The 23,696-nt window shown below is 42.7% G+C and overlaps 1 protein-coding gene across 1 annotated transcript; it reads left to right on the forward strand.

Moving 5' to 3' along the window:
* The first annotated feature begins 3,744 nt into the window (after positions 1-3,744).
* Positions 3,745-4,735, forward strand: LOC147424131 (uncharacterized). The gene has a single exon (XM_086501935.1). It carries the CDS (start codon positions 3,745-3,747, stop codon positions 4,045-4,047), a length of 303 nt encoding a protein of 100 aa, XP_086358061.1. The 3' UTR covers positions 4,048-4,735.
* Positions 4,736-23,696: the final 18,961 nt, after the last annotated feature.

Below are 23,696 nucleotides of genomic sequence, written 5' to 3' on the forward strand. Positions count from 1 at the left end.
AACCTTCTACCATGTTTACATTGAGGGTTGAAGCATCCAATGCTTGTAGCGGCAATATCTACGAGTATCAAAGAGATGGTCTGGTTCTCGAAGGCCAATTGTTATCTTCTAGCGGCCGTAAAAGTCGGGTCCTCTTCAAACAAAGGTAATTTCTTCAAAGCTTTTGGAGGTGATCGGCGTCCAGTGGGAGTGACCACTAAGTTGCAAGGTAAAAATTGGGTTTCAAAAATAAACACCATGCTAAAGTCTAGACGAGATATAGAAGAAGACCGAGTTGTTGCCAGATGGTCGATGACCAATTGTGTGCACCACATAGGCGAGAAGCTACGCCAGGGGCAACATGCGCGCCAGATGGAGGGAGTACTGAGGTGGTTGGAGCCGGGCACGGTCTCGCAGGATAAGATTGTGCCATCACTGACACCTACAAGGGAAGGAGGTGATGAAAGCATCTAGTGTGCCACTATGGGTCAGTATGTGAAGGTTGCCAATATAGAAGGTCCTGCAGGCGACATCCATGTGATAGAGGATGCAGTTTGAAGTCACCAAGTGGCGGCTATGCAATCCAAGGCCAGTAGGTGGCACAACCAGATGATGGGAGTGGCAATGAGGAGATAAGGGATAAGTGAACCCGCTAGCATCCATGCAAGGGCTGAGTCTGTCCATGGCCAACAAGTGGCGGGTCAGTTGAAGGGGATTCAAAAGCTGGACAGTAAGGGAATGGGGTTTTTTTTCCGGGAAGATGAGGCCGATTACAGAGGGCGGTTTTTTGGGAGAGAGAACTGGTTGATTGGGGACAGCTTGGGTGGGATTTCAAAGTAGTGCTACAGTTTGGGCAAGAGAAGGAGAGTGTGATAGAGGAGCAAAACGCGTTGCAGGAAAAGATCGAAAGGGGATCGAAGGGGTAATCTCATATTATAACATTTAATGGCCTAAAAACTTGTGTGTAGCGGAAATTAGCATGAACATAGTGGGCATTTCATTAGAATAGATTCCTAATGAGAATTACAAGAGTGCTTGGGTGGAGAGATAAACAAAAAGCATAACACCTAGTTAGATAGCATGAACAATACTTTCAAAAGAGAGAGAAATTAAGCTATTGACAACAGTTGAGGACCGGATTTGCATGGAGCCGGTCCCCCCTCCAAAAGGCTTTGTATTATGGTTTCTCCCATCAAGAGAGACATTGTACAATACAATTCTTTGTGTTCCTTCAAGACTAGCTAGTGCAATGAAGATGAAAGCTTCATGCACTAAGCAAAACACTTAGCAAACACAACATCAATTATCCCCGGTCTCAGACCCAAGACCTCAAACACCTTCGAAGATGGTGAGAGCTAGCAGGGTATGAGAGTAGATTGAGAGGAAGAAAGAGTATCTTATGAGAAAGATGTACATCTCCTCACATAATCACTCATATTAGCATAGCTTAGCTTAGTAATTAGCTTGGTATAGGAGATGAGCATGCATTGAAGCTTGGCTCTTGGTTGGATTTGCATCCACATGCCAAGAGTGTGTCGATGTAGGCTTCTATCTCACAAGCTTGGAGTAGGTGATGAGCTCTCCATTAAAGCTTGGTAAGAGATAGTCTTCTCTTTCTTCACACATAGACTGTGTGTGAGTGTGTGTGTGATAATGCCTTGCAAAAATCAGCCCCCGCTCCCTCTTAGGCGATCCCTCTTGCTATTTGCTCTTGCTCTACCCTCATTGGACCTCCCCAAGACAAGCCAATGACAATTAAGCAGCATAAGTGATAGCCTTCTGACATGTGTCCCCCTTTCCCCTTTTGTGAGAGCTTTAGGTAATTTAATAATTCAACTAAACTCTCATTGGACCCCTTTGCCTCCTGGCCAATAGGAATTAGGCAAGCCATTGGGCTGCTGAATGCTCATTGGACCCCTTGGGAGACTGTCCAATAGTCATCTAGGAGACTTAATTCTCATTGGTTCTTTTATTAAGTGTGTTGTATGTGGGCTATGTGTTGAGCTATTGACGAGTTTGTGTTGTTAAGGTGCATATGGCTAGGCGAGTGTAGTCATGAATTGTGCAAATTACGAGCTTACTAGTAAAGCCATACAGACAATACATTGTGTGCGAGTCTATCCGAGTATCTTGGGGTGCTACATATCTGCTGGGCTATAGAGAGGCATCTAGTTTGTGTACTGTGTGTATTCCCATTTCCTCCGCCCCATCAGTGGTGCCCCCACTGAGGACCTACTGATTGCTCCTCGGTAAAGTTTTAAAGCCTGAAGATGATGCATGATATTGACTTGGTGCTTGCTAGAGAAGAAGATGCTGCGGATTGGTTTTCCGATCTGGAACTATACCTGTTGGCTGCAGTTGAGAATTTGTGGACATGAAGCCAAATTGAAGGCACTACCATTGGTTCTACAAGGACGAGCCAAAGCTTGGTTTGAAGGATTGAAGGTTGCAGATCGTCAGTCGTTGAGCGAGATTCGCAAGCAGTTTGTTGAAGCTTTTCAGAAGCGGGTCTCTCCATCGGACTTGGGTGAGCAATTGAGCAAGCTAAAGTAGAATGTAAGTGAAGATTTTGCTTCGTTTTTGAGTATATTTGAGTCTATTTGGGAGAGACTAGCTGCTGTTACATGTGTGCGAAATGGAGACCATTTCAAGCGAGAGCCATTTCTAGCCTGCTTGCATCCACGGATCAAGGAAAAGGTCGAGTGTGGTGGTGCAGAGGACTATGCACAAATGGTTTGCTTGGCAAAGGTAAAGAGCAAGAAAGCAAACAGGAAGCTGGAGATGGGCTTGTTGAAGCCGGCAGACTATGGACATAGCTCGTCAACAGAGTTGCTTCATGCCATGAGGCCAACGGGGAGTTCAAGCGTCAAAGAGGTAGCTACTTTGCCATTGGTAAGCCATTCTAGTCATTAATTTCAATTTGTACCTCCAGTTTGGTGTGCTGCTATACAAGAGTCTTTTAGCCCGACTAGCAAGGATGCGGTCCTAGTTGAAGTGTGTATGCATGAAGGATCAAATGAAGCTATGGATCAAATCTCGCAGGAAAATTTTGAAGATGTTGACAAAGTGATGGCCGAGGCTGCACAGGAAGAAGCTAGCCAGGGCGTTGGGCAACCTTGCCCTACCGATTGTGTTGAAGAGTGGCAGTGCATTCTAGAAGGTGTGGACGATGTAAACATACCAGTTATCTTATCTAAATAATGCTATGGTTGAGCATGAATGCTCACTGAGGGGTTGGGCAATGATGGTGCAACAAAGTTATGTCGATCTAGTAGAATGGTTCTTGCAGTGGTATGGAGTCATGCAGATATAGGTCGAGGCGGTGAAGTCAATACCAGATGCCCATAACGGCAAGCTTGATCATGATGTGTATGCCAAACTTGGCAGTTAGCAGGTCAAAGACTGGCTTTTAATCTCTAATGATCGATATGCTCGCAGAGGCATAAAGCATGTTCTCCGGTTGCTCTATGATTCAATCATTTGGTTACGGGGTTTTTTGGAGATCCATTTCACGTTGAAGCTAGGAAAGGCCATCTAGAGTGGTTCCATTGAGGGTTGAAGCATCCAATGCTTGTAGTGGCAATATCTACAAGTATCAAAGAGATGGTTTGGTTCTCGAAAGCCAGTTGTTATCATCTAGCAGCCGTAAAAGTCGGGTCGTCTTCAAACAAAGGTAATTTCTTCAAAGCTTTTGGAGGTGATCGGCGTCCGGTGGGAGTGACCACTAAGTCGCAAGGTAAAAAGTGAGTTTCTAAAATAAAGACCATGCTAAAAAAGTCTGGACGAGCTGCAGACAAAGACCGAGTTGTTGCCAGATGGCCGATGACCGGTTGTGCACACCACATGGGCGAGAAGCTACGCCAGGGGCAGCATGCGCGCCAGATGGAGGGAGTGCCGAGGTGGTTGGAGCCGAGCATGTGCTCGCTGGATAAGATTGCACCATCATTGACGCCTGCAAGGGAAGGAGGTGATGAAAGCATCCAGTCTGCCGCCATGGGTCAGTATGTGAAGGTTGCCAATATAGAAGGTCCTGCAGGCGGCGTACATGCGATAGAGGATGCAGTTTGAAGTCACGAAGTGGCGGCTATGCAATCCAAGGCCAGCAGGTGGCGCAACCAGATGACGAGAGTGGTAATGAGGAGATAAGGGAGAAGTAAACCCGCTGGCATCCATGCAAGGGCTGAGTCTGTCCATGGCCAACAAGTGGCGGGTTAATTAAAGGGGATTCAAAAGCTGGACAGTAAGGGAATGGTTTTTTATTTTTGGGAAGAGGAGGCCGATTACAGAGGGTAGTTTTTTTGGGGAGAGAACTGGTTGATTGGGGACATCTTGGGGAGGATTGCAAAGTAGCGCTATAGTTTGGGGGTTGATCAGGGGTGTGAGTAAAGCAAGAGAAGGAGAGTGTGATAGAGGAGAAAAACCCGTTGCATGAAAAGATCGAAAGGGGATTGAAGGGGTAATCTCATATCAAGATGGGTCGGATCTTGGAAGAAGTCTTCCACCTCGCCATAGGAGGGGTTTCCTTCTCGGATTCAGAAATAAAGGCTTCAAGTTGGAGGCAATCGGTGTTCCAAAGCAGAAGGCAACCTCAACCATGAGTTACTCGAATTCAAGCTCCACATCAATGGCGGATATCTATGGTTTCATGTTTTTTTGATGGTACTTTGTCAGCTTAAAGGGGCCGACCTCGATCGTATCTGTATATGTCGCATTAATGAGTATCCTAACTCTAATCGAAAGCTCATTATTCTGCCCACTCCATCTATTGTGTCTTGGCATCTTCCTTTGTGCTCAAAGCTCGGGGCTTGTGTGTGGACCCTTGGAGTTTGTGTACAGCAAAAGAGAGAGAGAGAGAGAGCTTGTGTGAGTGCAAGACAGAGCAAGAGATGGGAGGGAATGATTTTTGTTATGTTATATTGCTCGAGGTGTGCGCTATGTGTTGAGCTATTGACAAGTTTTTGTTGTTAAGGTGCATATGGCTAGGTGGGTGTAGTCGTGAATTGTGCAAATTACGAGCTTACTAGTAAATACAGTGTGTGTGAGTCTATCTGAGTGGCTTGGGGTGTTGGATATCTGTTGGGCTATAGAGAGGCATCTGGTTTGTGTACTGTGTGTATTCCCTTTTCACCCATCCCAACGTAACCAAGTTCACTATCGATAAGATTTGTGTCTCTTGAACTTACACGTGATAATTGCTTGAAAGAGGCAACAATGAAAGAATCTTGAGTCAGGCGTAAGTCGTCGATAGCGTTGATCCGAAGATGTTTTCCATAATCCCACATATTGGTATACACTCGAGCCTAGACCAACAAGTAAATTAAAGAGATTAAAAAAAGGAAAAATTTCTTGTTTAGTTCATAGTTTTCAAAACCCAGAAAGTTACCCGTCTTTCACACCCAATCATAAACTCTCTCTGGTCATCTGAGATTTTCTCATGATCACTCACCGCCCATTGCATACGGGTGTATAACCAATCCATAAAAGAAGGTATGTTGTCGTTGTCATTTACATTGGTTTGACGTCTAGATCTTCTCTTTTTACGTCTACCAATTTGTTTGCTTGCACGTTCCTCTTCGTACTCATCAATAAATTGTTGCATGCATTCGCTAGTATAGACAATGAAAGTAGAAATATCCAATTTATCTTGGATTGTAAGTCGAAAAGGGACTCCCTTACCAGACAATACCTCGTTTGACATGGTAGAAGAAGACTCATTTGTCCATACGCGTGGAGATTCCTCATTTGTTTTCTCAAGGTATTCACAAACGCAATACATGCATTCTTCAAGCATCCATCCCTCCGCCATAAAACCCTCTGGTCTTGATTTTTGACGTACATAACCTTTCAATACTCCCATAAATCTCTCAGTCCAAAACATCCATCGAGAGCTTACAACATCAGCAAGCTCTATCTCGTCCACAAGATGGATTAAAAGATGAACCTGTATATCAAAAAAGGAGGTTGGAAGCTCCTTCTCCATTAGACAAAGAAGCTCTATACATTCACGCTTCTTTTGTGGAATTGACCCTTTGTCAATCTCTTTAGATGTAATCTATCTATCAATAAAAGAAAGAAGATATTAGAGATTTTTTTCAATTAGAAAGATATCACGTTAAATTTATTACTAAAAGTTAATGAGCGATAAATACCTTGTAAGCGATCCAAGGTGATATATGATACCTCAGACTCCTTTTGTAGTACATCCAGCAATAACAAGAGGTAGAACATGCTGCATACACGATTAATCTAATCAAAACATGAAAAAAAAAACTTACAAAGATCAAGATAGATTTACCTTCACAAAATTATGCCAGTCATGTGTTTTTAAACCAGACAAGCTCTTGTCATCTAGAGTGAACATGTTGCGACGAGATGCTCCATATCCTGTAGGAGTACAAATCAACTGAATCCTCCTGTTGATGGTTTGCAACTCTTTTGTTGTGAGCACCCATGGGGTAGAAGCTCATAGGTTGTCTCATGTTGAGTTTCATCAAAAAGTGGTCATAGGTTAGGCTTTGAGTTTTGACCCTTTAAGTCATTTCTCGCAACTGTGTCTTTCAATCCAACGAGGTGTTTCCATAATGAATGACCAATGTTCTTGAATATATGCATATGATCAAGAAGATGACAAGTCTTTAAATACTTCCCATATTCCAAAGTATACCATATTGAAGGACTTTGAGCTAGAGAACTTTTTCCTCGGGCTCGCACCTTCACAGCGTCGTCATCGTCGCCGCTTATGATCTCTACTTTAAATACCCATCCATTGGTGTCATTTGTATTGGACATCTTCCTTCTTCCACCTTTCCATTAAAATGTATGGCTTGCCTTCTGTTTCTTAGATGCAGATGATCTTCAAGTAAAAATTGTCTATGTTGAAGATATATTTGTTGATGTTTTTAGTATACGTCGATCTCAACCAATCACCACAATGAGGAAAAGATTTGTAACCCTTGGTAGATATCCCTACATGGAAAACATAACAAAGATGATTAGCTCAATGAACACCATACAAACGTATGAGACAATGTATATATTTAAAGCATTTACCTGAGCAAAAACCATATCCTGGAAAGTTGTGGATAGTCCATGCTACAACTCCACGAACAATGAACTGTCTTTGACCAATGCTTTTGGACATATCCATGATATCAATCCCTCTCCGTAAATCTTGAAGATCATCAATGAGATGGGCCAAATAAACATTCAGGTCTTTGACTTGTCGTTTTTCTGGAATTAAGAGTGAGCATTAAATGCTCTTTCTTAATGCTGAGATATGGGGGTAGATTATAGTTAATAACCACCACCGGCCGCCATGTAGACCAATTACTCGATCTCATAGAAAATGGATTCACATCATCTAATGCTACACCCATCTTTAAATTGCGTGGCTCTTTTGCAAAATCTGATCATAGCAAATCACTATGCTCAAATGCAGGACAATCCAATGGAATTCGCATTACTCCATCTTTACTCTTGCGCTCCGCTCCCCATGTCATAATCTTAGCTAATTCGGGACTTTGGAACATATGTTTTATACGTGGAGCCAAGGGAAAATGTCTCAATACCTTTTTAGCGACCTTATCTTTCTCCTCTTTATAATGAGGTGTTTGACCTTTTGGGCATGTCACACTGTTCTCGTGCTGATCTCTATATAAAATACAATCGTTGGGACATGCATTTATAGAAGAATAGTCAAGTCCAAGACTACTTATCATCTTCTTCACCTCATCATGTGATGCAGGAAGGGAATTGCTTGTCGGTAAGAAGTTTTGAGAGAGTAGCCTGTAAGTGAATTAAAATATGATTAATAACAAGCAAACATGATTAGAATGTAGCAAAAAGAATATGTTAGATTGTTACATACTTCAATAGTGATGAAATGGATACGTTACTCCATCCAAAACGATTTTGAAGATTAAGAATAAGTACGCTTGCACTTAGTCGTGTCAATTGACTTCCTGCATAGATACGCTTTAGAGCTTCTTCTCGAAGATACTTCTCATTTTTAGGAATATTGCTCGCACTATCATTTTGATACCAATCCTCAATAAAATCAGCCATTCCATCGTCATTATGAAAGACATCACCACGCCCATTAAAGTCCTTAGAATATTGTTCCTTTAGCCTTGCATACGTATTAGGATAACTCTTGTGTAGGATTCTCATGCACTCTATTGACATGTGAGATACGTCATGTGAATGTTGATTTGTGAAATCATCAATGTCATAATCCGGAATCTACATATTTTAAGGTAAAGAAGATTGTATCAATAGCATGCTTGTATATTTAAGGAGAGAGAGATGCGCATAGAATTCAATAATTACCACTGTTTTTGGAATTGAAATCACAATTTGTTACACATATACAAAACATTTAGATACAATAAAAGATGATTATCAAATCAAATTAGAGACAATAGAGAATGTACGGCAAATTAAAGTGTAGAACTAGGGTACAAGAGTCCAAAAAAACATCAAGAATTGTATACAATGAAACTATCAATCCTCATCTGTTAAAGGTGCTCGTGGAGGTCTACGCCATCCATAATTCACCAGCAAATCATCTCCAGTACGTAATGATCTAATAGAATTGACAACTATCTATCTTGGTACATCCCTACTCATATGTCATAATTCATGACTATTCTCACACTCCACAAATGTGCAATTGGTTCTTGCACTCACTCCTCGACTACTACTGATTAAACCTGCTATGTTTCCTTGAGAGTAAGGTATTCCGTTGTTAGGAGTTTTTTTGAGCAAGGGATTGGGCATATGTATATACACATGCATGGTGCATAAAATAAAGAATTACCCATTCTTCAGAGCTAGGTGGTTACGTGGGGCCTACAAGTGTACAAGTAGGGCAGGGTGTACATAGTGCATTGATTTTCATTATCACGAGTATCAGTGTGTTTTTCTATAAAAAGAGGAGTTTACGGCGTGTTAAATTTCTAGAGGAAGCTATCGGCGGGCCCACACCATGAGGTAAGCAGGTGCGTTCAATGGCATCGAGTGGCGTAAGGAGGTCAAATGGGATCAAGTCTTGCACGTGGGTAAGTGAAGACACAGCGGGGCTGTTTTTTTGTGATGAATTATGCAAAAGGTCATCACGAGGACCATATTTTGGGGCTACTTCACATGGTTGTGGGACCAAATCTATGGCCTTATTGAGAAAAGTTGAGGGCCAGGTGTGCAGCATGGTGACAACTATGAACTGCGAGGCCACTTTTTGGCATGTTCGGGGTCCGTTTGAGGTCAACTAAAAGGCCAAAGGTGCCCAAGTAATAAAGCTAATTATGGGAGCTGAAAAATGTGGAGAAGAAGAGCAATACCCATAGCTCAATTTTTGCGCATTTTTGGAGCATTTTTTGGTCCTAAACTGCTCATCCGAGGTCGGATTTGAGCACTATGACATTGTAGGGTGGGGTTTGTTGGGTTTATGCTGGCCATGTCCGGCCGCCCATCTAACTGCTACTAACCCAAGTGTATAGTACACTTGAGCCACTCTTCAATATATGTGTACATTATAATTGGGGGCTTTAATCTTTGGCTCACCCCCTTCCATACGTGTGTCTGTGTGCTCTTTCTCCCTGCCCACAGCTTCTCCTTCACAGATCCTGCTTCTTCAATTGGTATCAGAGCGACAGGTGGGAGTAGAGAGTTCAGCCATAGCTTGAGCTCGGAGCTTGAGCGGAGTTGAAGCTCAAGCTTAGAGGAGGAGAAGAGAGAGGACTGCACATCAGATTTGAGACATTGCAAGAGAGTAATGTGCTTGCAGATGGTTGTGTACTGGAGTGTGTGTGTGCTGTAAGTTTCAGTACGTTTTAGTGTTCATTAAGAGAATTTTTGATAGAAGCCGTTTTTGGAAATTTTGTCCGCTGTAGCTATCGAAAACATCGTTTTGCAACTTTTTGCCACTCACGCGCATCTGCTAATTCCTCACCGTTTGGAAGATACGTTTGATCAGGAGATTGTATGCAGACAACAGCATGTTTCTTGCAGATCTGCATTCTACAGGTGTTTTGCCTCTTGTGTGAGGGCTTCCATAGCTCTTTCATTTCAGCTCCTAGATCCCTACTCTACACAGGTTTCCGGCATCGGATTGCGTTTCGATAACGGCATCGGCACACGGAGTAGAAGTTGCAGCATTTATGTCAATTTTGATTCCAGTGGGAGCAGTTTATATGCGTACATGCATATTTTGACACTTTTTACAGTGTTTGAGCTCTTTTGAGAGCAATTTGCCTCCCTGCAGGGATACTTTTTGGCATGCATATGCTTTTGGCGCCTGTTTGTGCGCAGTGACAGCCTTGTACGTCTTTGTGGATACTTCCAGTGTACGTCTTTTGTGGAGCCATCTTTTGGCTAGTACGGCAGTCCCGACCATTTCTGAGACTTGGTCTGGAAGATAGCCATTTCTGAGACTTGGCTATACGTTTTTTGCTGCATAACCTACGTTGTTGAGGGTCGATAGCGTGAGGTTTTCATTGAGCTGGGGTATTCTCAAATGTGGAGATACCTTCGGTGATACAGGTAGCTGGAGCATCCCTTACGAGGCCTCGCCATAGGATATGTATAGAGTTGTATAGGTGCTTTTGACGCCGAGTTGGCGGTCTATGGTCAGTTTGACTGTTGATGCGCCTCAGTTGGTCTCTATACAGTATGCTTTTGAGAGGCATTGCTCTCTTCTATGCTTTGTGAGTGACATACTTGGTCATTTTGTCTCGTATTTTGGTTGACATAGTCCCAAATACAAAGGAGACTCTGCCGAAATTTTCCCAGAATCTTTTGGTAGTTTTGTCACCATGTCTACTAGCAAAGACCGTGGCATTTATGACATAAAGAAGTTTGATGGCACTAATTTTCAGCTTTGGAAGAACCAAATGCATGACGTGCTTGTCCAAAAGAAGCAAAAGTTGCCTATTACCTATGCGACTAGAACTGAAGATATGCACATGACTCAGTTTCAGTGGGAGGAGCTTGATGAGCTATGCAGGTCTACTATTAGACTGCACCTTGGAGAGTCGGTGTACTTTTCAGTGTTAGAATGCGAGACTGCTCATGCTTTATGGCAGAAATTATGCGACACCTATGAAAGGGATACGGTTAGCAATAAGGTTTTCCTGATGCAAAAACTTTTCAACCTTCATATGAAGGAGTCAGCTAGCGTTGCCAGCCATATCAATGATTTTGGTTCTCTTTTTCCCCAGATTCGTGCACAGCGCATGACCATTGATGATGAGATGAAAGCAATCTTTTTGCTTTGTTCGTTGCCACCCTCTTGGGATATCTTTTGCACAATTGTTAGTAACTCTGCTCCTAATGGTACGCTAAAGTACGATGATGTTACTAGTGCACTTTTGTCAGAGGAGATGCGTCGAAAGACCATGATTAGCTCGCATCATGGCGAAGCTCATTACGTGCAAAGGGATGATAAGCAACGTAAGGGCCGTTCTTCGCAACGTGAGTCCAAGAAAGAGGGAAATAGAGATGCATCAAAGGATAGATCAAAGTCTCGTGGTCGCCGCACTGTTCAATGCCATTATTGTGATAAGTTTGGTCACATAAAGAAGGATTGTTATGCTTGGAAGTGTGACAAAGGTAAAGGAAAAGGCAAAGACAATGATGATAAAGAGGAGAAACCAAAGAGTTCGGTTAAGATTGAAGAACTGAACATAGTGCAAGATGATTGTGATGCACAAGACATCAATATGTTGACTGAAAATAATGATGTATTTTATGATGCACAAGAAACTCTATCTTTCCAGAGTTCTATGCCAGCAAAGCTACTTGTTAGTGGTGAAGTGTCCCATACATGGATTCTTGATTCAGGTGCTTCGTTGCATGTCACACCTCATAGGCATTGGTTTACTACATATGAGGAAACCATTGGCACTGTTACGCTAGGTGACAGCTACTCTTGTGACATTGTGGGCATAGGTGATATTGCTATGGTTATGGCAAATGGGGTGAGGTTTACCATACATAATGTGCGTCATGTTCCAGCTTTGACACGAAATTTGATTTCGGTTGGACGTCTTGATGACTTGGGTTACAAAGTCACTTTTCATCAGCAGTCTTGGCGTATTGCAAAAGGTCATCTTATTTTAGCCCATGGTTCTAAAGTTGGTACACTTTATCCTCTTTATGTATCTGACAAGAACAGTGTTCTTTCTGTAACCGAGCTGCCAACTGTTGCTTTGTGGCATAGCCGGTTAGGTCATATGTCAAAGAAGGGAATGGAAACTCTTTCTTGTTTGTGCTACTTACCGTCTTTATCATTTTCTGATTTTCCCTTTTGTGAACACTGTCAATATGGTAAGCAAACACGAGCACATCGTACACAGTCTTTTGACAAAGAAAGAAAGCCCTTAGAGCTTGTGCATAGTGATTTATGTGGGCCTATGCCTTCTAAATCCCATGGTGGTGCGTCCTATTATGTTACATTCATTGATGATGCAACATGGCATGTTTGGGTCTATGCCATGAAGTCTAAAGATGAGACTTTTTATTGTTTCAAAAATTTCTTATCTAGTGTGGAAACTAAGTCTGAACATAAGTTGAAAGCTTTACACTCAGACAATGGTGGAGAATATGTCTCTAAAGAGTTTTCAGACTTCTGTTCAAGTAGGGGAATTAAGCGCGAGTTTACAGCTCCTTATACCCCTGCACAAAATGGTGTTGCCGAACGAATGAATAGGACCATCCAAGAGAGGATTATGTCTATGCTATCACAGGCTAATTTACCGCAAGCGTTTTGGGCTGAAGCATTATACACTGCTGTGTATTTGATCAATAGATCACCACATGCTTCATTACAGTTTCGTATACCTTTGGAGTTATGGTCAGGACATAAGTTGTCTTATGAAAAACTCCATACATTTGGCTGCGAAGCTTATGCACATGTACCCAAGGAGTTGCGTGCTAAGCTTGACCCTAAGTCCAGGAAATGCATCTTTATTGGCTATGGTGTAGATGGTCAATTTGGCTATCGTTTATGGGATCTAGAAAGCCAATCAGTAATCCGTAGCAGTGATGTTGTCTTCAATGAGACCAAGATGCATAGGCAGCCAACGAAAGAGGTTGAATTCCGGAAAGTGATGTTTTCCGATGTATCACCTCCTACACAGATAGCTCCAGAGCCAATTACTACACAGGCTAGTACAAGCTCTGATCAGCCAAGGAGATCTCAAAGAGTCTCACATCCGCCAGAACGGTTTGTTCCAGGCGTGGACTTTGTGTTGCTGACAGATAGTGGTGAGCCTTCTTGTTACAAAGAGGCTATGCTAGCCAATGATAAGGTTCAGTGGGAACATGCTATGAAGAGGGAGCTATCCAGTATTGCAAAGAACAAAACATGGGAACTTGTTCCATTGCCAAAAGGTAGGAAAGCTTTGCCTTGTAAATGGGTTTACAAGAAGAAGATTGCATCCAATGTTGAGAATTACAAAGATCTTTTAGTGGCCAAAGGTTTCAAGCAAGAATATGGTGTAGATTTCTAGGAAATCTTTTCTCCAGTGCTCAAGATGACGACACTAAGAATGTTGCTTGCTTTGGTTTCCATTGAAGATATGGATCTTGATCAAATGGATGTCATTACAGCTTTCTTACATGGTGATCTCGAGGAAGAGATTTATATGCAGCAACCTGAAGGGTTTGTGCTAAAGGGCAAGGAACATTTGGTCTGTAAGCTTTTGAAAAGTCTCTATGGCAGTGATATACTAGCAAGTGGAAGTCACTTGCAGTTTCTGAGTCTATGAATCATTGGGCGCCTGTTTGAGCGCATTGTCTTGTATTGTATGCTACTTGTGGATACTGCCATTGTACGCCTTTGTGGAGCCATACTTGGTTTTATTTGGCAGTCCCAACCATTTTTGAGACTTGACTATACGAGATTCGCATAAGCTTTCGTGAGAGGGTCGATAGCGTGAGGTTTTATTGAGCGGGGGGATTCTCAAATGTGAGATCCTTTCCGTGACACAGATAGCTAGAGCACCCTTTTTGTGACCTCACCATAAGCTATGTACTAGTGATTCCTACTTGATGCTTGAGTTGTATTGTTGGCACGTTATGCATACACATTCTCTCTCTCTCTCTCTCTCTCTCTCTCTCTCTCTCTCTCTCTCTCTCTCTCTCTCTCTCTCTCTCTCTCTCTCTCTCTCTCTCTCTCTCTCTCTCTCTCTCTCTCTCTCTCTCTGAGGAGCAGCAGAGCTAGGGAGATCTAGACGACCCTGATGGAGAAGAGGAGCTACACAGTTTCGAAGGAGGCTACAGCAAAGGATTCATGCCATACTTGTTCGTCATCCAGAGTGCAGATGAAGATGGATCTCTAAGATGGTCTCTACTTCCCTCCCATATTGTCTACACATTGTACTGCTTAGTTCACACATTTCATGCCTTTCACCTTTCACACCTATCAGCTTAGTTTAGGATTCTGCAGTATTTATATTTTGTTATCCTAGTTTAATTTAATTTTGTTAATCTGACTTTGTATTAGATACACCGCATTGTAACTTTATGGTCTCATAGGTCACTTTGGCCTTTTGAAGACTTTAATATAACATTTCATTTCTCTCTCTCTCTCTCTCTCTCTCTCTCTCGCTCTCTCTCTCTCTCTCTCTCTCTCTCTCTCTCTCTCTCTCTCTCTCTTTCTCTCTCTCTCAGGCAAAGATTACTAGGCTCATTAGACAGGACTTGATTCAGTTAGATACGAAGGGGATATGCATACAACCTACACATGATCTAGGTACGAAGATGAATTTCTATAGAGAGCATCTTCTCCAACTCATGGAGGATGGTTTTGTGATTAGACCGGGATACATGGATACTCATCTATCCCATGGGATACGACATGCAATTGGTCAGATACGAAAATCCTCACATCAACTAGAGATCAAGACAGGTAGATTTAGAGGATTACCCACTGAGTCCAGGATTTGTCAAGTGTGCCAAATAGAGCAAGAGACACACCTACATTACATATGTCATTGCCCAATATACTATGAGATATGAGGCCGCTTTCACTACCTATTCAAAGAGGGTTTTGGGCCACTTTCTAGAGTCATGAGATACCAGGATCAAAGATGCCTCGGATTATACTTATTGAAGATTCACAAACACAGAGAGGACCTCTTGAAGAGGGGCACAATGAGAGAGATCCAGCGACAGCGGAAGATTACAGATTTCTTTCAGTCACAGACAGAGGAGTTCGAGAACTCCCACACCATAACAACACCAGAGGCACCAGAGGCATACTGCTTGATTGGGCGATAGACTTGGGGCGGTCCTGTCGCCCATGGATGAGAGGGCCCTCTTGATATCGACACAGATTGTGGCAAAAAATCCATACCATACTGGCACGACATAGGATCCGTCTCGGATACTCATGTATACGTATATGATGCATGGACTGTTAGAGAGATCCATTGTATTGGCTCACCCTTTGTATGCCCTTTGTATTAGCTTTCACCCCACCCCTACCCACTATTTTCTTTTCAGGTCTTTGTACTTTTTGTACCCAGACCTAGTATTAGATTCACCACATGTAACCTTTTGGTCTCATAGGTCATTTTGGCCTTTTGAAGATGTTAATATTACATTTCATTTCTCTCTCTCTCTCTCTCTCTCTCTCTCTCTCTCTCTCACTGTTATTAGGGTTTTGTCACTGTGTTTTTTCTATTTTTTAGGGTTTCTTCACTGTTTCTTGCTAATTTTTAGGGTTTCAAACCCAAATTTTTTTGTTTTTTCGGGGTTTCAAATCTGTGATTCGCTGTTTTTTAAGGTTTCAAAAGCGTTTCTTGTATTAATTTGTTGTTTTAGAGTCTCTCTCTCTCTCTCTCTCTCTCTCTCTCTCTGTGTGTGTGTGGCACAACATGGGAGACACCCAGTCACAGTACTCACTAAGGAGAACATTGATGAGCTCCACCGAAGACCGATGCTGGATATCATAGGATATGATCTTGATTCCAGCATCTCAGCCTTTCATTTCATTTCATTTCATCCCATTCCATTTCGTTCCATTTTGCTTTAACTCAGTTTAGTTTCAATTTTTCAGTTTTGAGTTTGTCAATCTTTTAAACAGTCATTGTATCAGATTCACCATTTGTAAACTATTTTGTCTCATAGGTCACTTTGGACTTTTGAAGACGTTAACATATCATTTCATCTCTCTCTCTCTCTCTCTCTCTCTCTCTCTCTCTCTCTCTCTCTCTCTCTCTCTCTCTCTAGTAGTTGTAGTATTTTTGTTCTAGTCTTTTTGTACCCAGACATGGTATCAGATTCACAATTTTGTAGCAGTTTGGTCTCATAGGTCATTTTGGCCACATGAAAGAGGCTTTGTGGACGGCCTGCGAGGGAAGCGTCTTCTTACATGTGGGGGAATCCGTTGGCACTTCTCCAATGCTTCCCATGAGAGAGAGAGAGAGAGAGAGAGAGAGAGAGAGAGAGAGAGAGAGAGAGAGAGAGAGAGAGAGAGAGAGAGAGAGAGAGAGAGAGAGAGATGAAATGAAGTGTTAAATTAACGTCTTCAAAAGGATAGGTAAGAGGATGTTGGAAATAGAGAAGGAAATGAGAGATTGGAGAAACAAAGTGGAAGAGTGGAGGAAGGAGAGGAGCACTATTCTTCAAAGATAGACCGAAGAAAGAGATGGCATGCATAGGAGGATCGCTTCGCTCGAGGAGAAAGTGATCATCCCAGATTCCATCATCCAAAATCTACAAGGTGAGCTTCTTGAAGTCAAAAGTGGGCGACTTGAAGAAGGAGAGTTTCAGCCTTCCAAGATGGAGGAGCTGAACCCAATCAAAGAACAAGTGTGGGTCATCAAGGTGGAGGAGGAAAAGAAGTCATCTTGGGTCGAGGTCATCACCAAGACACAAAAGAAAGTGGAGGCGGCCGAGAAATGGATCGAGGTCAGTAAGAAAGGGAAAGGTAAAGAGGCTTCTTCTACACTTTCCATCATTAACATGACCCTCAAAGAAGAGCAAACACTACGGCTACGTGCCTTACATGTGAGTTTCACCAGCCTCAAGGATGTCAATAATTTTGAAAAAGAGGTCACAAGCCTCATGTCCATGATGGGAATGGAGAAGCCTTTACACACAAAGGTATGGAGGGTGGGCAAGAGGAGTGAAAGCCTGGGAGATTCCTCAAAGCAAAGAGCACTCATACTACTTTACCCCTACTTGGAGGAGAAGGAGGAATTCTTGAAGAAGAGGCCAACCATCAAGAAGACACGTATTTTTCTAGGTGATGATCTCACCCTCTCGCAACTAACTCACATGAGAGAGGTGATGCCAGAGATTACAACAGCAAGGGAGAAGGGAAAGACTGCCTTCTATAGAGATGGTCGGGTGGTGATTGTAGAGCGACGCTCTACATGGTTGTGTGAAACCTATGGGATCATACTAAAGATGGCAGCCTGGAATTGTAATGGATCTATAGGTTGAATGTGGACGCCTTTGAGGATAGCTTTCGAGAGAGGGACATTATATTCTTCTCAAATACTCATCAGGCCCCTAGACAGATGATGCCATATGTGACAGGATGTAGATGGGAGATAGCTTGTCGGACTGACAGACAATCTGAGCATGGAAGCAAAGGATCGGGCGGAGTAGCAGTATTATTCAGAGAGGAGCTACAACCACTCCTACACATTGTACAAAGGGACGTCATGCTAGATAAGGCTCAGGGCCGACACATGCCAATTTTTATACATTTCCATATGCTACTTTCCCCCCAATACATGAGTCTATGATGGGCCTAGAGGTTAGTCACCTTTCCCAATCCTAGACAATGACATATGGGAGTTTTTCAAGGATGGTGACATCCTCCTCCTAGGGGACTTCAATGCCCAGATGGGCAATGCTCAGACAGTCTTCTATTACACTTCAAAGGACATGCTTAGAGAACTGGATGTAGAGATTTGGAGCTTGATAGGCATTCACAAGATAGAGATCAGAAAGAGTATGGGCGACTCTCACAGAGATGGTGACTACACATGGTCTAGCGATACTTAATGGCCTACAACGCTTTTCCTAGAGCAGTTGGTTTCACATGCTTTCCACACAGGCATGGGGCCAACACAGTGGACTATGTCATGGCACATCTGAGCTTAATTCCCTACATTCATGATTTCACAGTAGGACCAAGACTAGTGAGTGTAGTAGTGGATCATGCTCTCTTGACACTTTCAATCTCCTACATACAGTACAACCAAGGTGTCAGGAGGGAGGACACATACCTGCTATACATTTACACCAAAGACTGATTGTCTTTATATAGAGGAGATATATAGTCGTCTATGTACAGCAGCCAGGCTAGGACTCTCAGTGGAGGAGATCACCACTTTACTGACTGAGACATTGCATGATGCAGCAACAGAGGCATACCCACACACTCAGCCTAATCATAGACGTCATTCAAGGACCATGCCTCAAATCAGTTGGTATGACGAGGAGTGTAGAGAGAAGAGAGCACAGCTTCAGAGAGACCTTCTCCTAGGGGTCATAAATCATAGATAGTCTCGGATAACCATCAGGCACCTAAGCTAGCATTCCTAGCTCAAATGGAACGAGACTTATACCGGTTGTTCCTGACTAGAGACTTGGAAGAGGCATGGCGTTTCTTTCATGAGCACTCTCCTCCCCCAGTGGTTACTTCTCTTGATGTGTGGGATCAGTATGTAACATCCTTATATACGGTCCTTGGACAAACACCCCTTCCAGATCCTCCTTAGCCATGCCCATCTGCGAATACCTTCTTTACCGTTGGGATGGTAAAGATGGCCATTGATAGGATCAGGACCAGGAGGGCATATGATCATGATGGTCTAGTAGCAAAGAACTTTATACATGCTAGACATATGATGACAGAGGTTCTTGCAGTTCTCTTCAATTGTGTCATGTGTGAGGGTCTACCTGAGACTTGGAGGTTGCAAAGAGAATAAGAAAATGTGGCCTATTACTACAAGGAGGTCCAACAATTTAATGAGGCCAACATTATTCTGCAAGTCGACAATAACTAACTAGAGAAGGAGAGAAGAATGAAAAGCTGCAAGATCCCTACACGGTGGTCAGCAAGACTCTGACCCAGCTTTTAGCCCTACAAGAGACGCCGAGCTCCTCAAGCTTCACAACTAGCTCAACCTCGCTGAACAAAGAGATCCAAGAACTAAAGGAGACCCTTTCTCAAGAAAATATGACAAACAAATCATGGCATTAGGGGATAGAGAACTACAAAAAGCCAAAGACAAGGAGATTGAAGGTTTTGGGAAAGAAATTGGCAAAGGCCCGGGGAGATTTGGAGGCTCTAAGGGCAACACAACCAAAGTCTGAACAAACAGCCCCAATGGAATTTGAGCAAACAAGAGGAATATGGAGACAGAAATCCCAAGCAAAAATTTCATCATGGGATTCCATGCGAGTCATGTTACTACCCTCCCAATACATGCAGACTTGTGAGGAGGCGTTCAGGACCGGATTCTTTCAGGTAGACTCCTCCATATTTAGTCCCATGACTAAAGGTCTGCCATCCTGACATATAGCCTATCAGATAACTCTCAGCAATAATCCTTTCAAAGAGCTGGTGACAAAAGGGGAGATCAAGGCTCGAAGGGTTCACTATGTGTAAAACTATTGTATCACGTGCGTTCAAGACATGTTTGTAAAACCCCTTATCTGTGAATTTTGTGAAGAATATAATGTACCCTTTTTTTTAAACTATGTAAGTTTTTTTCAAATTTGAAAAAATAATGCCCTTCTGTATATATATTTCTGTAAGTTTCAAGAACTTTAAATACCCTTCTGTTGAACTCACGTGATAGGTTACATTTTTATTAGGTGACCTCCCCGGGGATCAAGGCAAGGGCGCAAAATTTTAGGCACCTCACTACGGCGCTAGAAAAGATTGATCAACTACTAGAATACACTCAAAGACAGGTTGCACAAATACGTGCAATGAATAGGAAGAGGGTAATGTTTGGTGGACACAGCGACTGATACGTAAAAGGCGGATGTACCCCAAACCTTGTAGTACTCACTCATTTTTTTGAAAGAAGCAGTGTTGTAATATATTTTGTCATGCCCTCTTAGCCTCTCTAAGTCTACACCCCTTGTAAGTGGCTGGGAGAAAGTCTCCTTAGCCCTTAAGTCAAAACCCTTAGTAATTTTGACTCACACATTATCATTATCTGGAAGGAGTATTGGACGTCCATTGTGAGAGCCTCTTGCTGCTACAATTTGTAGTCCACTTTTCTCCTTGTCTGGTAATCAGAATTCATTTTCGATAGCACATTGTGTTCCTTTTCTCTTTCTCTACAATCTAAGTGTAATCATTCTCGATTCTGCTCTGGTTTGCGAAGTCTTGCTTGTGAGCTAAATGCATTGATTTGACGTCTTAAATGGTTGTTTTTTGATGTTTTGACCTTGGATAAGTGTTTCTATGCTTAAGGGAGACCTTTCCGTATAGTTTTGTTTTAGTTTTTTGAACATTTTTTGTGATGGATCTTGATTTATGTACCTTCCAAGATGGCTGCAGAACTTGGTAGGATTGTATCCTTAGTTGTAGTAATACCTCTCCTTAAGTTTGATTGCATACCAAATTCGTTTGGATGCCGAAAAGACGTGATAACCTAGAGCAGTGAGATGAGATATAGACTGGTTTTCTTACTAGGAAGTAGTTGATTTGCTTTTGTTATAGTATGAATAGCCGTCTGAGTTCACTTTGGTAAGATTGACACTCTCATTAAGTCTCCGTGCCCCATCCCGAATCGCTTTCTTGCATATTGGCATTATATTAGTACCAAAAAGCTATGTTGCAGATGTCCGTTGTGGTGACCTGTTAATAGTGCCAAAATTGCGTGATAATCAAGAGCAACGAGACAAGACATAGACATATTTCATGAGTAGAGAGTGATATATTTTCTAGTGCTTGAGATAGGTTCGTTTTGTAGGTTCACTTCTTGAGGTTGACACCCTCAAAGAGTCTACGTCCCCCATCTGAGTCGCTTCCTTTCATATTGACATTATGTTAGTTCCAGACAGCAATTATGTAGACATCCAATCACGACAACCCCATAACATTGACGCCATTACCAGGGAAAGTGATCCTTAGGTGGTGAGTGACCTAGTCCTAGCATTTATTTTTGAGACCTTAGATTTTGATTTCTATTCCATTTACACATTAATAGTCAAGTAGTTAGGCACGGTGTCGGGGGATAATTGTGCGAAAGATAAGCCGGGAAGGCACCAGGCCCCTGGCTGTGAGAGGTGCAGGAAAAAAGGTGCAACAGATGCAATTACCGACAACAGTATTCAAAGCAAACAATTCGCCTAATTCCAATTAATCAACAGAATCCATGTTTAATCAATCACTAATGAAGCTTAAATGCTCTTTACAAGAAAAAACTTGGCTTAATCCAGGTGCTTAAACAAGAAGATGATGAAACTCTGCTTACTTTGCCTTTTGCTCCCTGATTCGAATGGCTAATGATGGCTTAGAACTTTGGCTTGGTTTAGGAAATTGGCTTAGGATTAGAAGCTAGAGGTTTAGAGAGCTTATGAAGCTTAGCATGGATCTTGCTTATGAGGTTGCCTTCAAAGCTTGGGCTTCGAGTAGGTTTTCTTGGCTTATCAGAGCTTGGAGAGATTTTTCTTATGGGATTTGAGAGGTTTTGCTTATGAGCTTGGGTGGTTAATGAGTGATTAGAGGTTATGGTCTTCAAGGTTTAAGATGGCTTGACCGGTTTAGAGTAGCTTAATGATGGCTTAAGAGGTTTTTAAATGAGAGCTTAGGAGATTTCGATGATCGGGTTTCAATCACAGCTTAAGAGCTTCCTTCCCCCAAGAGAGAGGGCGATCCAAATGAAAAGAGGAGAAGAACTTGGGCTAACCTTGGCTTAGGAGTTTGGCCTTCTCTCTCAGAGAAAGAGCTTGGCTTCTCGCCTTCCAAGATTAGGCTTGGATGGCATATGTCATTAAGAGTCGGTTAATGGGAGCTTAAGGGCTTCTTCTTCTTCTCCCGGATAGAGAGTGCCCCCAAGAGATCATGCCCACAAAAAGAACCACACACTCCTTTTGTAGGTTGCATGCCGTTCCTGTTGCTAAAAAAAGCGAGGCACCCATTAGCGATGTCGCTAATGGGTCCGGCCCCTTGTTGACGTGTCAGGCCGAATTTTGAGTAGCTCAGAAGCTGTCGCAACCGGCTCCAAACAGGAGCGCCTTGCCGTCCCCGTCGCTTTTTGCTTCGCGGCCGAGTTCATCCGAGCGCCACGGCGCCCAACACGAAGGTTTTTCTCTCTTCCTGCACCTTCTCTCGCTGCCGCCAGGCCATTTCCTTCCCTCTTCACACTACGTTAAATAAAAAAACCCTTTGCTTAAAAACGGGCGGCCATTGAGGAGGCCTTTGGGCGGGCCTTTGGCTTAGCTCCTTGGGCGACCGACCTTAACATTTGGCAAACAACTTTACCGAGGCACCGATTGGCTTGGCATGTAAATTAACCAAGGCTCCGAAAGCCCTTCACATTTGAGTAAAATTGCCCGTGACTCCCTCGCCATTTGCATGGTATCTTGCAATAAGACCTCATAAAAGAATTTATGCTTTCGTAAGCCACCACAGTTGGCGTAAACATCAATTAAAGCATTGCTATCATCAACATCTTTCTTCAGCCGCCCTCGAACTGACATCATCATCGAGATTTTTGTTGCTCAGTTTACTGTTGCAGACCTTGCCACTACCGTGTTGGAATTCCCTGCAATCATTGCATTCCAAAAGACGACATTTTTGATAGAGAACTCTTCAAAGCACTTGCTGATCCCGCATATCAAAACCCAAATAAATCTCAAAAATTCTCAGATGGATCTCCCGCCGAGCCGGCTAGATTGACATGGAACCGACCCTCGGAGAATCTTTAACGGCCCATAACTTGGCAAGCGGGACTCTGATCACTGATCTGAAAAGACCGACTCACTCCACAAATTGAGCACTTCGGCCTGATGCATTCATTATAGGTTTTCCCCCTCAGCTGCACTTGCCCAATCCGGTACGGATCTGTTACAGACTAAACTTAGAATTGTCTTAACTGCTTATCCATAGCTTCGATTGACGAGACGTAAAGACAGGCATGTAGACCTGTTTGAGTACTTCAACTTGGATTAATAAAATCCCAGCTATGACCACTTCAAGCATACTCACTGTTAAGCATTACCAAGACATCTTCTGACCTTTAGACCCTCATCTGGCACACTTTCAGCTTAAAATTGGCTTGTTAGCAAGCCCTTATAATTGCTGATTAATCATGTAGGATTCAAATACTATTGATTCGCATTCCTTTGTTCATTTTCTTGTCTTAGGAGCGGAGAGGCACGACATTCACCCCCTCAAAACCTGCACAGCCTCAGGTCTGTGCCAATCGTTCTTCAAGCTGCTTCTTCTATAAATACCTTAAGCTACTTGTCATCAAGCTCACGTAGTTGATAAATCTATGTAAAACAAAAAGAAGGTGTAAATTATAACATCAATAGTCTAGCTCAATTATTTGGTAGTTGTCCCATCACAAATCTTTGAACATAGTGGTCGTATCTCCAAAGCATGCAATTATGAAAATCTGTTTAGTGAACCCCGCTAGACGCAAGTGCTCCAGTTACTTATGCACACGGCTTGACCATCAACTCTCTTTAAGGAACCCTATCAAGATCAAGTATGCCTCTGTCTGCAC

Source organism: Adiantum capillus-veneris, chromosome 26 (genome assembly GCF_014529385.1).
Source record: "Adiantum capillus-veneris isolate H3 chromosome 26, ASM1452938v2, whole genome shotgun sequence".
Taxonomy (NCBI): domain Eukaryota; kingdom Viridiplantae; phylum Streptophyta; class Polypodiopsida; order Polypodiales; family Pteridaceae; genus Adiantum; species Adiantum capillus-veneris.

Excerpts from the sequence above, each read along its gene's own strand:
- LOC147424131 (XM_086501935.1), top strand. The coding sequence starts at position 3,745 with ATGCTAAAAAAGTCTGGACGAGCTGCAGACAAAGACCGAGTTGTTGCC.